Here is a 14,984-nt window from a genome sequence, read left to right as displayed (position 1 = left end):
ATTACTATTGTAATAAGTGATATCTTAAATTAGACTGTGAAATAAAAACATGATTTCAATGATTTGAACCCCAAGTTAAATTCACTGAATTTAATCTAGAATTGCATTACAGCAAGAAAATGTCCCTTTTTATTGTCAGTAACTTAAAAATGCAAAAACTAAATGAAACTGTATATAAAACAATTTTAAATTTTTTTTAAAAAATTCTGAAATTTCAATTTTCATAATTTGGTTTTTCTAAATCTATCAATTGGAAAAAGTATCTTATCAAATTCCATGCTTTTCTATACTTAAAGGACTTTGTAGGAACCTTGATATCATTGTAATAACTGTGAAGAATTCATAGAAATCTTGTTTTCTGGTATAATAGAAAGGTCCAGTAGTATTAATTGTACTCTTACCACTTTTTAGCAACAGCTACACATTTTGCATGTGATGCCACCAGCTGGTGACTATTTAGTCCTTCATAACAAAAGAAGCTTGATGCAAAGTTCAGAAGTTTATTGCCAATTTAGTTCAGGCCAGAACCATCAAATTTCCAGGTGGGAAAGTCGTAAGAGCTTAATTGTCACAATGATCTTGAAAAAGAGATAATACCAATGTCTGCAATTTTTCATACAGCTGTGAATATTTGACAAATTCCAACTTTTACAGATAAAAAACAAAGATCTTTCAAAGTGGTCATAGTGATCTGTGTTGCTTCATAAATGCATCTGCACATGTGTCTGCAGTCCATTTGAACACTGATAGCCATTCACGTAACAAGATCCACAATCAATTTGAATCTCAGTGAAGAAAGTATTGCTTAAGCTAAGTTTGCTGGCTGTCAATTGAGTCAACACTAATTTCCACCAGTATAAGATCAATTACTTGCGATTTTATTTGATCAATTTCTATGTTTAAAATGTAGCTTTATTTGTGGAACCTTGTACATCAAGAAAGGTGGGATATTTTGATTTACAGATTATTTCACTTTTCTGCCCCTCAAAATCAGGAGTGATATTTGTGCTACCACTAAAGATCACTTGACTTTTTATTTGTAATATGATTTTAAAATCTAATCTTGTTACAATGATTAACCTCTATTGAACTGTGTTTTTTGGGCAAACGTGCTTTCCTTATTTCAGTAACTAGGGCAAACAACAAAAGGAGTAATGTGTGTGGTTAACACTGCTGAGATCACATTCAGCATCCAGAAATGTTTCATTGCTAATTACTGTCACTATCCCACCACTTTCAGGCAGATACAGAAAGTTTGTTGGGCAATTTAGAGCTCTTCTACTATTGCAGTTACCCATCAGAGATTTTGACAAATGTAAGGTAATTTTTAAACATCCATCTTTTGTTTCTATCTGCCACACATGCAAAAAGACACAAGTGTGCAAACACAAGAGCATGGAAACCATAGCAATGGCAAGAGCTTCCACTATTCCTTTGCTGTTTTGATAGTGGTGATGCAGCCAGAATAGAAGGTTTGCATCATCAAAATGGAAGGGTGAGTAAGAATGACCAAAACTTTGTGTAGACAAAGCATAATTGGCAGTTAAGCGGCTTTGAGAAAGACGTTATAGCACTTTCTCAACATTACCGGTATGTGCAAGTCTTGTAAAGATGCTCAAAGCTTTAAAATAAATTCATATTTTTTTCAGTAGAATGATTTTACACAAAAAAGAAAATCTCAAACGTTGATTTAAAATAACCAGGAAAAAAACATGCCAAGAAACAAACCATTCCTCTGGTTTGTTCAGACTCCTCGGTGCTCCAGTAAGCTCTCATGACTAAAATTTATTGGTCTTAGAACTGAGATGACCAAAGAAGGATGTTGGCTTTCTGTGTTAATATTGTCATTTGTTTTGAATTATTACCCAAATCAAAGACTGAAAGACAATTCATTTTCAGTTTTCTGGCAAGTCCACTAGAATTTATTTTAAATGTCTAATTGTTTTAAAGAGTTCTCAATGCAGTTTACGCTAACAATGCTCCTAGGCCTCTGGAATAGAAACAGGCCCACAACATCAGCAATCTTCCACTACACTTAATGAGCTGCTTTCCATACTTGGTTTCATGCACAGCATACTATATTTTATAAAAAATGTTTAGAATTAAATGTGTCATTTTGAAAGGGAATGAAATTAAACTAAGCTTAATTTCTATTTTCAGATTTTTACTCCGTTCTTTTGCTTGCTTTTGTTTTAAATTTATTTTCTTTTTATATTACTTTGTTCATTCTTTTATTTTCACTATGTTCAATAATGTAAAACTCAACAGACAAAAAAAAAATCTTTATTTTGTAGACTGAAGCCAGTTGAGTGAATCCTCTCCATTGATAATAATACTAAAATAAAGAAAGACGAGTAGCCCACTTAACAATGGAAAGCACATAGTTTAAACCCCCACAAAATTAGTTTGAAAAAGCCTTGTCCAATTAGTCCCCTTTTGCTGTGGATAATCTATGCACACATTGCATCAAAACATGCAAAAGAACTAATTTCCATTTTTGTGGACTCTAAAAAATAAAAGTTACAGTTGTTTAGTAACCACGAATGTATTTTCAGCACTGATGAAAATCAAAGATTATCTAAAGGCCTTTTCAGACAGGTAACCGTTCAGTTTTATGCCCACATTTAAAGGGTGCAGTTACACTGATGGGTGTTTCCAGTATCGACTGCGGTCTGCCTTCAGGGGGCAGAAAAAATATTTAAAATCCTCACGAGAAAACTGTCGCACACATTTCCCCCTTCTAGATAATTGGTAGGCAAAGCAACACCTCTCTGAAGCGGGATCTTTTGTAGAGAAAGAATTGATTGCAGGACCATTGTGTTAGACTGCAGTAGTTTTAGCTATTGCTAAATTTCAATGCGTTTTTTTTTGTTTTTTATCTGACTCTACAGTGTCCCATCGATATGTCCCCTGTAGCTCGCTTGGTATAATCTGGGATGGACTCCAGCACTCTGTGACCCTGAGCACGTCTACACAGATCCAGAAGATGGATGGCTGTCCTGGCTGCAGGTGGGAGTCATTTTCTCAACAGCTAAATGAGCTATTATTCACAAGGGTCAGTCGTGACTTTGACCTTTCGGTTGTCAGCACAATTTGGTATCCTCTATGCAGATCAGGCAAGGCTGAAGGAGTCACTAAAACACAGACTGCAGAATGTGCGGAGCCTAATTCAGTGACACAACTGTTGAAGCAGACAGGGCAAAGAAAACCTGAAGCTGAGTATATTATTCACACATGAAACTGTTTAAGAAGAAACATTATGAAAAGAGGCCACCATTATGAAGCGTCACAAAAAGAATGTACAGCTAAATTAGGGGATATTTAAAACTTGTAATGCTGAGCTGATTGAACTCTAGATTATTATGAAAACATCATCAAGCAAACATTCCTCTGCATGAGAAAATTACACCCCTAGTTAAGAACATTTCCATCTCACAGATCTATATTAAACAAGCAATGCAGCCCTTCTACTTTTCTTTACAGTGCCTTTTATACCTTTTATGTTCTTTATTACAGAGCAATAACCACCAGTTTCTGGTGTGTTTTTGGGTATAATTTATATTTATAGCCCCACTTCAATTGAGGGATATTTTGTCCCTACAAACTTCCATTTCCTACCCATACTTATACCTTTGCATATCGATTCATTAGTCTTCGAGATTATGTTTGTAAAAATATTCACAGAGACGCTCAAACCTCAAGTGCAACTCAATTTAGTTGGATATATCCTGGAACTTTGCATTACACCTTATTTTTATTTACTTTTGTTTTAATTCTCATTTAGTTCCATTGACCCTTATGAAATATGAGATCAAAACCAGAATATCTCAAGACCATCACTTGCATATGGATGTTAAGTGAAGTAATAAACCCATATTTTCCATCGTATACTATCAGTAGAATATCAAAAAATATTAAAATTAGCTTATTTTCAGAGTAGAACGATCCCAAAGCAAATGTGAATAGATGTGTGGATGCCACAAAATGTCCTGCAGCAGACCGCTCTGTTTTATACTCTAAAAACTTTGGAACAAAGTATTGCTTTTTTGTTGAGCAATGATATTCAGCATAATTTTCTCTTTTTTCAGACTGAAGCTTGTTAGAAAAAGGAAAACTGATGAAATTGATACAATAAATTAATAAAAAGAAAACTTAGGGTGAAACTATGTTAGAAGGTGAAATCTAATACGATCTTATTTTACTAAGTAAGTTGAAAGGCAGAAGTGAGTGGTGGAGCCGAGGAGGTGGTCGCGCATTTCTGGACTAAATGATTCACATGGCAAAACAAAGTTATTTTGCAAGGTATATGACGCAACAACAAGTGTCACCAACACAACAAACTTGAAGCAACATCTGGTGACAAGCCATCCTGAAATCAGTTCGTAGGTAAGTATGCTTTAAGTAACATATAACCTGAGGTACTTTGTTTTACAAAGCTACATACTGAAAGATATTGTGTCACTGTGATTGTTGGAGGAGCAGCTGGAAGCAAGCAGCAGCTCCCCTGTCTCTTGAGCTGCATGAAACTGAAATCGGCTTTATGCACTTCAGCTGACAGCAAAGTTGTTGAAAACCATCAGGTTTTAGTAGCTTCACTAGAATTTAATACCAAGTAGTGTTATTGGGATCATTTTCTAATTACCTGATTTAAATATTTAAAAAAATGAAATATTTAAATAAATATAAAATAAGCTGCTTAGCTGAAAAACATGAATCTGAAGTCCAAAAATTCTAACTGCGACAGTCCGATGCCCAGGAGGTTGTCGATTGGCATTGATTTGTAGATAGAGAATAAACTGACTTCATTCTCTGTCCACAAGAGACAGAGAAAGTGGACATTCTCTGTCCACTTTGCAAGCAACTTTGTATTGCTTTACAAACAGCAATACACTTTGCTGTTTGTAAATGTATTTTTTTCCACAAGAGTGGTACACTTTCTAATTGTGGCATTGTTTGAGGAATGTCTGTTAATCATTTAAAGTGTTTGTAAATTGAAATTGCTTAAATATTGGGCAGCAAATTAGCAATTGGAGAAACTTCATATTTATATTTATTTCCAAACCTAAACTTGTTTCATGTACACTTCTTTTTTAAAATAGAAATGTCTGTTTTTGAAATAATGCTAAACGTTAACTTAAAGCATTAGAATGTTGCCCTGTTATCACAATTTTTTGTATACTTATTTGTATATTTATAGGATAAATATTTCAAGAAATTATTTTTCTTAAAGGTGTGAGAGCATTGTGCTAAACAACAATGTTTTGTCAGAAAAAATATTGAGTATATTTTAGTCAACTAAAATGTGGTAAAATTTGGTCTGAGAAAAACAAAAATGACAATGGGTTACTAAAATATTTGGACTAAAACTAAATGAAGAAGTACTTATATTGACAGAGGTATAAAACTACCAATATATGAAATGGAAAACCCCTGTACAATATTATAATGAACATTGGACTGTTTTGTTCTTTATTGAAGCACAGTAATGTGAAAAAAGGCTTACAACAGCCTGATCAGCCTGAGTTGTATCATATAACATATATTTGTAATTAATAAAATCAAGCTCATGCAACACAGAAACCTTTTAGGCACTGCACAGTTACTGACTTCTCTCTGACTTTGGTTACATGTCTTACAAAGGTGACCTCAAGACTTTGTTCTACAGGATGAGATTCATTGCAGAGAACTAGAAAGGAGTATACATTTATCAATGGCCAGAACTTCTTACAGATGTACTGATACAACCTAGAGTTGTGTGTTGATCAGACATTTCGTGTAAAAATCTAATGCAGGTCGTATTTCTTCTACTTTCAATAAAAACATCTAAATCCTTCTGACCAGCTCAGTATTACAGATAAATTGTCTCTGACTATTATCTGATTAGCAGAACTGCCATTTAATTTTCTGTTGCCCAGCCAGACTAATTTGGACTCTGCCCTATTGTTACGTAACCTAGTCTGACATTATCTACAGCTGATTTATTTCCACTTCTTCTCTATGTCCTTTGACAGGCTCGACATACCTTTGGAGAAATACCCATAAATACCTCAGATTTTCTCTTCACGTAGCCAAGCCATATGGTTGGTATCTGCACTACAAACAATCAGCCTGCACGTGACAGTAGGATTCACAGTGCCTCCATGGCTGAAGATGATACAGGCTGTTTTCACAGTCAGCTCAGCAGCCACAAGCCTTAGAATATGCCTGACCCACACACACTTTGCTGAAAAATGTTTTGGATTGTGCCTCTTGCTATAAGCCACATTATGTAAGTGCAGAGTGTGAGGTGTCAGGAGCTGGCTGGGTGCCAGCATGGTGCTGTGGATGTTTGGATGTGGGTGTAGGTGTTAAAAATATCTTGTATGAATAACTCCTCCGAGGATATAAGCTATGCAACAAATTATTATGCACCGGTGCTGTGATTGTGTTGTGAGATGCGCTGATGTAATGTGTGATGGCTGAATCAGTCTGCTAAATTAGAAGTTAAGTTGGAAATTAAGTTTTTATGTAAATATTCTGGTGCTGTATGAAAAGCACTGGAGTATGCTATTTTTATAACAAATTCACAGTAATGAATTTACCAAGAGGTTTGTTTCTGATAAGAAATGAGGTAAAGATTTCTAAATGGATAACAACGCAATGTGAAAGGGGCATCAGTTTTAGAAGAATACTTTTCCTGTTTTTATTCACAGTTGGAGGCATTTTTTGGGCTGCAGCAGCCAATCCATTTTTTAACTGCTGACACTGATATTTTGATCATTCATCTTTGTAGATGGGCATGACATATTTGTGGTTGAAATTATTTCTTACCATCACGTAAATCTTTGGCTGCCTTCAGATTTTATTTCATATTTAAGTCCGAACTCTGGTTGTGCCACTTTAAAATGTTAATTATTTATGGTCAAAAGCAATTGATTGGATTTGATGTTTAGATAACTTTTTTTGGTATAATTAGCAAATTAGAATTAGATGTAAGCTGTTTCCTACTACACACTTAACTTTTAGACATAGTCTATACATTTTCATTAGGGGTGAAGTTGGGGCAATTCCTTAGGCTTAATGTCAGCCTTCTTTGCCCTTGCCAGAAAAGGTTCTCATGTCTATTTAGTACTATTATCACACTGGAATCCAATTTTCTTCAGGTTTAAACAATCAGCCCTTCCCTACAGTGAAGCCTGGTGGTACTAACGTCAGAGGGAAAGATGAATGCAGCAATGTATAGAGAAACCTGGCTGAAAACCTGCTCCAGAGCATCTTGACCTCAGACTGGGGCAACGGTTCATTTTTCAGCAAGAAAGCAACCCAAAGCATTTGGTCAAGCTCTCAAAGGAATGGCTTCAGAACCACTCTGTGAATGTCCTGGAGTAAACTTCCCTAGTGAGATCTAAAAAATGGCTGACAGACATCTCCCAACCTAATGAAGTTTGAGAAGTACTGCGAAGAAGAATGGGGGAAGCTGCCTATAGATAGGTGAGCTCAGCGAGAGGCATCATATTCAAACAGACTTGAAGCTGTAATTGCTGCCAAACGTGGATGAACAAAGTACCGAGCAAAAGCTGTGCTTGCTTACATAAATGACATTTCTTGGTTTTCTATTTTAATTAATTTACAAATATCTCACAAACCTTTCCCCATATTTGTGTACTTTTGAGGAAAAAGATGAATTAATACAATTTGTAATATAGCTGTAACATAAAATGTGAAAAAAGTAAAGCGCTGTGAATACTTTTCAGATGCACTGTAAGACATTTGTAATTGTGAACCCAATTCTTGTCTTTATAATAAATTAAAGTAATTTACTCAAATTTAACATGACATCCACATGTGCTGATGAGTGAATGTAAATGTCTGGACAGGACTGTGCATTCATTCTGAGAATAAACTGCACTGAAGGCTGAAAACTTTCCACTTTGTCTAAGAGGCATATTCAGCTTTCAAACTAGCTGATGTCATGGAGTCCTGCTCCTCTGTACACTTTTAACTGAGAGATTTAGAGTAAACAGAGTGAAATTTTCCTCTGGTTGTAAAGCCATCTTTCTACTGCCAAATGCTGCTCAGCACAAACACAACTGCAACCATTACACATCCAAAGCACACTTCTCCCTGGTCCAAAGCTTTAACCTTTTAGACATGGTTAGATTGAGTATGCAAGAAAGCTTTACTAAAACACTGAGATCATAAAAGTTAATTTATTGGACTTATTATGAGTGCTACACACCAGATCCTCATGTTACAGTTTCCTCCTACTACATCTGCTGTTTGGAGTGAAAATGCATGCAGTAAAAGAACTAGAAAGCTGAGACCTGACAAGTCTTATAAATAAGCATTTTATGTCTGAACTGTCTAGTAGGGAAAGGAAGAAAACTCTGGACTACTTCAGCACTATATCAAGAGTTATACAAAAATAATCACATTCAATATCCTATTGAGTTTAAGTAAAAGTCAAATAAAAAGTGATTGTACAAAAGTGGAAAAATTCCTAGCTGGAAACTTTCCAAAAACATTTGGCATAAGTTCTGAGGAGGCTGACCTGATGTCACCTTGAGTGAGATAATGGCAGCTGTTATTAATTGATCAAATATAATCAGATCCCTGCATGTTGTAAAAGAGAACCATTAACTAATAATGACAGAAAAATGAGTCCAGGCTCTTCAGGATCTCTTTTAAACATAGACTCTGCCACCCTGGGCAATGATTCACAATTGTGATTATCTACATCAAAAACCCACAATCACAATCCAGTAAAAGTTAGCTTTACACAGAAATTGAACACTACATACCTTGGAAGACATCCACAGCCTGATTATCTTCTGTGCTCGGAGATAATCAAAGTCCTCTTGAGCAAAAAAAAATATATAGGTATATATATAAATATATATATATACCTTTTTGTGCACTGAGTCCAGCAGAAAGGCGAGAAAATTGCTCATAATCTCTCCTTTTAAAGAGTTCCCACGTCAGAGTCCTGTAACTTTCCATATTCATCTTTGTAAAGGGATATTGTCATTTTGAGGTGCTTTTAATGAAAAAAATAAATGTTGCAGCCGAGGCTTTAAGAGCGTTCATAGAAAACCTGGGCTGGGTGACTTCTTCAGCCATTTTAAACAATGATGACACCTGTGCTTAGCTCTCATTGTGGGTCTTTTTTTATTATTATTTTTGGCCTCTTAAGGAAAAGCTTATTTCAATATAGCCCTGGTTTATTTAATGCCTACGTTATGACATATCTCATCAATGTGTAGGTCATTTTTGTTTGAGTATTTTAAATGAACAAAGATAAAAGTATTCTTTCTTAGGCTTTTTATGTAAATAGAGCTCAGTTTTACATTTTTGTTTTCTGGCAGACTAAGTGAAATAGTTTCCCCTTTTCTCTACTCATACATTCTGTATCCAGGTGAGCAGAGGATGACTACAATGTTGCCATCTGAATGGCCTACAGTTACTGTCTCTAACCCAGCGCAAATTCTACGTTATAGTGCAAACAAATTTTAACTTTATTGCATAACAGCAAAAAACGACCATCCCTACCCCTGTGATGTGACAGATGAAAGTCATAAAGTGCGAATGCATAGCCTGTTGTCTAATTTAGATTCCATGTCAGATTTGGAAGCCCACACTGGATAAACGGATATATCTGTGTCTATCAGGCAAATTTAGGCATGGATGCTATTAAGGTGCCAATTGGTGGCCTATGAGTGTGAAAGTGTGTGTGAGGGGTCTCTGAGGCGTGCGTAAAACGTATATAGGCCTATTGGGGGTATGAATCAGCTGCTGCTGGCCAGAAGAAGAAGAGTCTTTAATCGGATGTGTATCTTGTTTGGAAAATAATAAAATAAAATTCTTAGTCACACGTCAGTCTGAATTGATTTCGAGTTAGTACTGTTTTTTCTACTTATGTCTGTGCCATTTCCTTTACTGGGGCTTTTGTCCAACCCGCAGAGCGACTCCGTCACCCCCTCCTCCATCTCCATGTACTCCCCTTTGTCACCCAGCGAGGAGCCAGACGGCGAGCCTTTGAACTTCCTAAGAAAGTCCGGGAAGTACGGGCAGCCCGGTGGCATGCTCTCCACCACGGGCGACTGATCCTCGTTGTCCGTCTCCCGGTGATAAAAGTAGTTAAAGTTGGACACTATTACGGGCACCGGGAGCGCGATGGTCAACACGCCCGCGATCGCGCAAAGGGAGCCCACTATCTTCCCACCGACAGTGATTGGCTTCATGTCGCCGTAGCCCACCGTGGTCATGGTAACCACGGCCCACCAGAAAGCGTCGGGGATGCTCGTGAACTGCGAGGTGGGCTCGTCCGCCTCGGCGAAGTACACCGCGCTGGAGAACAGGATGACGCCTATTACCAGAAAAAAAATGAGGAGGGCCAGCTCCCGCATGCTGGCGCGCAAGGTATGCCCCAGGATCTGCAGCCCCTTGGAGTGTCTGGATAGTTTGAAGATGCGGAACACCCTGACCAGGCGGATTATTCTCAGGATGGCGAAGCTCATCGCCTGCTGCCCGTTGCCCTGGTGCTGCGCCAGGTCCGTGCCGAGGGTTATGAAGTAAGGCAAAATGGACACGATATCTATGGAGTTCATTATATTTTTAAAGAAAGCTGTCTTGCTTGGACTCGCAAAAAATCGAACTATAATCTCAAAGGAGAACCAGATGATGCAGACCGTCTCCACGATGAAAAACGGGTCATTGAAAGGTGTAAATCCGTGATCAGGCTGAGAGGAGTTGTGGCGTGGCTGCAGATACTCTTTTTCATCCCTGAACTCGGGCAGCGTCTCCAGACAGAAAATGACAATAGAAATGACTATGACCAGGACAGACACCACCGCTATGCCCCTGGCAGGACTCGAACTCTCTGGATACTCAAAAAGGAGCCAAATCTGGCGCTTGAACTCGTCCTCCGGCAGAGGTTTCTCCTCCTCCTTCACAAACCCCTCATCCTCCCGAAACTTCAGTATCGCCTCCTCGCCGAGTTCATAAAACTTTACCTCCTCGGAAAAGATGTCAAACGGGACGTTGACAGGTCTTTTTAACCGCCCTCCTGACTGGTAATAGTAAAGAATGGCGTCAAAACTCGGCCGGTTCCTGTCGAAGAAGTATTCATTCCTCAGCGGGTCAAAGTACCTGATTCGCTTGTCGGGGTCTCCCAGGAGGGTGTCCGGGAACTGAGTGAGCGTCTTCAGCTGAGTTTCAAACTTCAGCCCCGACACGTTGATGACGACCCTCTCACAGCAGCCGCACTCGCTGTAAACGTTCTCGTATCCGGACTGGGGACGCCTGTCTGTGATAGACACGGTCTCCTCCTCATCATCCATGTTGCACAGAAAGCTCGACCTCTTGCTCCCTCGGCCGCCCTCCGCCGCCTCTCCCCCTTCCACCTCCTCCTCCTCCTCCTCTTCCTCCGCTCCCTCGGCCTCTTCCTCCTCTATCATGATGTCCTCCTCGGATCCGAGCAGCGCCAGCTCCGAGTGGCGCAAGTCCCCTCCGAGAGTGCTCCGGTTGCGCCTCCACCGACCGACGCCGCGCTGCTTTTTCCGCTCTCTGAGAACTCTGTGCTGCTGTTGCTGTTCGGGCTCCTGCTGCGAAGAGGTGGAGGAGGAGGAGGGGCGCGAGGCGGCGCCGCTGCTGCTGATGTTAGCGGAGGAGGAGGCGGCGCGAGACTGATGTTGGCGGTTGTTAAGGAGATGAGCGCCCGAGGAGGTGGCGGAGGTGGGCCCCCCCGCGCCTACCTCCGCACAGGAGCCACCGTCGGCTGCTGCAGCCGCGGCCGCCGCCGCCGCTCTCGACTGGGCAGCCTGGCGCTCCCTCTCGCGCTCCCTCTCCCGCGCGCGGGCTTGGGCATATCCATACGGCAGGTGACTGTTGCACCCGCCGTCCGCACCCACCATGGCAAACTCCATTTTTGTAAAGGTTCGGTCCGCGAAGGCTACAGAACCCTCGTCAAGGGGGATGCAGACCAGCGGATAAAAGTTGCAGCTCTGTCGCGCAGACACAGAGAGACTGAGGCATCAATCGTTTAGAAAGTCAGATTAACAAACACACCTCAGTAAGGTCCATGTTGGCTGGAGTCCGCTTTGCTACTTACATGATAAAAAAAAACAAAAAAACATTGATGAGCATATCTTGTTGCGCCCAGTATATATTTTATGACATCATTACCATAACCAAAAAACACCAGGGCCGGTGGCATACCCTGTTACGCAGACGCTGTGTCAAACTTGCAGCGCCCCTTTTATGCTCAGCATGATAAATCACCGAGTCAACAAGCGACACCCAAACAGTCTTTCTTCGGTTTCTCTGGTGCCCATCAGGTGGTTAATTTCTCAGCCCCAAAAGGCGTCTTTTGATCCTCCGTGGTCGCCCATGGTTGCCATTTTATGAGATGAGATTTTTTATGGGTCTTCGCTCTTATGTTTTGGAGCTCCGATGAATCTGAATGACTTTGTTCCTCCGATGCGCTCAGCAGCTGCGAGAAAAAAAAGAGAGAAAACACCAATTGGTCTATGCAAAAAAGGGGGGTGCGTTTATGGTAATGTCAGTTGTTTTTGTGAATACATTGACCACGATGCTACTCATATTACGCGTCTTCACGGCTTTATTATTATTATTATTATTATTATTATTATTATTATTATTATTATTATTATTATTATTAGCGTTGGTACATCAAAAATAAATATATGCTTACAATAACATTGCGCACGAAATTATGTTATTAAAGTATAATTCTTTCATCCTTACTTACATTTAAATGGGGGGCCAAAAGAAATAGCCTCTGTCCCCCCTACAAACAAATCTGATGGAAGAGGAGAAGGCGGAGGAATGCTGGATGAGGATGCAGCTCTCCGTCTGTGCTCAAATCCTCTTCTTGATTGTGGGGTGTAATATCACAAATCCCTCGTCGTATCCGGCGGGCAACCATATCCACATCTACATCCAGCATATACATCCGTGCTCTGACGCACTCTGAGGAGGACACTTTTTTTGGCTGCGTCTCGACGCCGTGCCTCAATTCAACAGGATCTACTGGCACTTCATCCCCTGTTGGTGCTGCATAGCTCCTGGTGTACCGGCAACACCAATCAAGACGAGAAAAAAAAAGCAAAAGCAGGTGTGCCAGCAGCGAGTTGGCATCAAAGACAGTTCCACTCGATAGCGGCGAATAGAAAGGAGGGTGGGTAAAAGTTTACATTGGCACAGACGAGGGTAAATGGCCCCATGGTTGAGTCTGAGCATCACACATCTGTCTGTCTGCCGCTGTAGCCTTACCTATACTCCTGTATCCCTCCTATTGTGTGTGATGATGGAGAGTCTTAGTGAGAAAGTCGTTCATGTACCGCAGCGCATGCAGGCGGAGCTCGGTCCTCCCCCAGTGGATGCAGCCGGTCACTGCGCACCGTGCTGCAGTCTCAGCCGAGCCTGCTCTGTCCTTGATCAGGTCGCAACCGGTGTCTTCTCTCTAAAAACCTTATGCGTTACTTTGGGTTCATCCCTACGAAATAAGATTGTAGAGTACAACGTACACTTTTCAATAAAAATGCACCTTAATTTCCCAGGCACCAGTTAGATTTTTTGTCATTTTAGAGTGTGCACTTCTTTTTTTTTTTTTGTTAAACATTTGACCCTGCACACATACATTCTTCCAAATTGGTCTTTATCTGTAATTATTTAAGGAACCACTTTAAAATAACAAAATAATTTTAAAAAATTATAATCTAACTGCCAAAAAGGGGTTCTGCATCAATGAATGAAAAGTCTCATACTTATTCGCTATTTATAAAGCCAGGTTAGTAAATAACATATTTAGAAATTATTCGTAAGATCTTAAGGTTGCCTTGCTTATTTTTTTATTGAATTTAAACAAAGTATTTATTTTACCTGTTTACTGAGCTGTTTTTCCATTAAACTGTGTTAATATTCTTAAATTCACATCTGTTATGTATGTTGAACATTCCTAATAATCTCAGTGAAGGTTATTTTCATGTTTTAAAGCTTTAAAAATCTTTGCATACATTAACATTACTTCTGGGAGTAAACACTATTACTGCCCACTGTTTCTCCCTCCCTCTGGTGTATAATTAATAGAGCACTCCAATGGGAATATCACCTGTTTAGAAAGTGAAATTACTCAGTTGGTATTTGTGAAAATTAAAATCCTCCTTTATAATTTCATTAGTCATAACTGTCTTTTTTGTGCATGCAACTTAAAAATACTACATAATGTTGGTAATAATGTACTTACGTTTAAAAGTAAACAATGGCAGCCAATGAAAAGGTGCTATAGGTCACAGTCATTCTAAAGGTGAAAATATAGTAGTATTAGTATAATAATATTCATACAACCTAAGCTTTTTTGCCCTTTGTCAAATTACAATTACAAAGTTGCACTACATTGTATTTGGGGTATCCAAGTGAAGGGACACAGAATAGTAAAGCTGATCATACTTTTCAGGGGTCTTTTTGTTTTGTTTTTGTTATTTAAAAATATTGTTGAAAATGGTGTCCTACATTGTGTTGGTCTTTCACATAAAAATTCACTGTACTACGCTGAAGTCTGGTTGGTACAATTCACCATGTGAAAATGTTCCAGGGGTAGAAATAGTTTTGCAGCACATATTTCAGCTTTGATTTTTAAGAAGCAAGAAAATTGGCATATTTCTAATGAAGAAAATAGAGAAAACTGCATATTTGTGTTGGCATGATCATAATTCCAACTACCCTGATCAAAACCCAACAACAATAAAAGCCATGTTTGTCCCCTGGACAGAGGCAAGCTTTGAATTACAGTGCACTGTAGAAATATTTGAATTATTTGAGGAATTATAGTCTATGGTGTAGAGAAAGAACTGCTATTAATTCCTTTATCAGTCAGAGAAAATTGACCTGAATTAAATTGATTTGTTTGAGGCATATGCACCAACTTGGTGATTGTAACACAACTGTCAGTCTAACAAATTACTGCAGTTAGGTATTAATTAGTC

The 14,984-nt window shown here is 39.2% G+C and overlaps 1 protein-coding gene across 2 annotated transcripts in view; it reads right to left on the bottom strand.

Moving 5' to 3' along the window:
- Positions 1-13,863, bottom strand: part of kcna4 (potassium voltage-gated channel subfamily A member 4) — a 57,800-nt gene extending 43,937 nt beyond the window's left edge. Inside the window, exons 1-3 of one of the 2 annotated variants that reach the window (XM_023332807.1) lie at positions 12,749-13,863; positions 12,196-12,469; positions 8,781-12,080 (exon numbers count right to left, since the gene is read on the bottom strand). In XM_023332807.1, the coding sequence (XP_023188575.1) occupies positions 9,846-11,903 (2,058 nt within the window). In that variant the 5' untranslated portion in view covers positions 11,904-12,080; positions 12,196-12,469; positions 12,749-13,863 and the 3' untranslated portion in view covers positions 8,781-9,845. Of the gene's footprint in view, positions 1-8,780; positions 12,470-12,748 lie in introns of both variants that reach the window. The other variant, XM_023332808.1, reaches the window with a different exon arrangement.
- Between the last annotated feature and the right edge of the window lie 1,121 nt (positions 13,864-14,984).

Source organism: Xiphophorus maculatus, chromosome 4 (assembly GCF_002775205.1).
Source record: "Xiphophorus maculatus strain JP 163 A chromosome 4, X_maculatus-5.0-male, whole genome shotgun sequence".
Lineage (NCBI taxonomy): Eukaryota > Metazoa > Chordata > Actinopteri > Cyprinodontiformes > Poeciliidae > Xiphophorus > Xiphophorus maculatus.
This window is presented reverse-complemented; position numbering and strand designations above follow the sequence as displayed.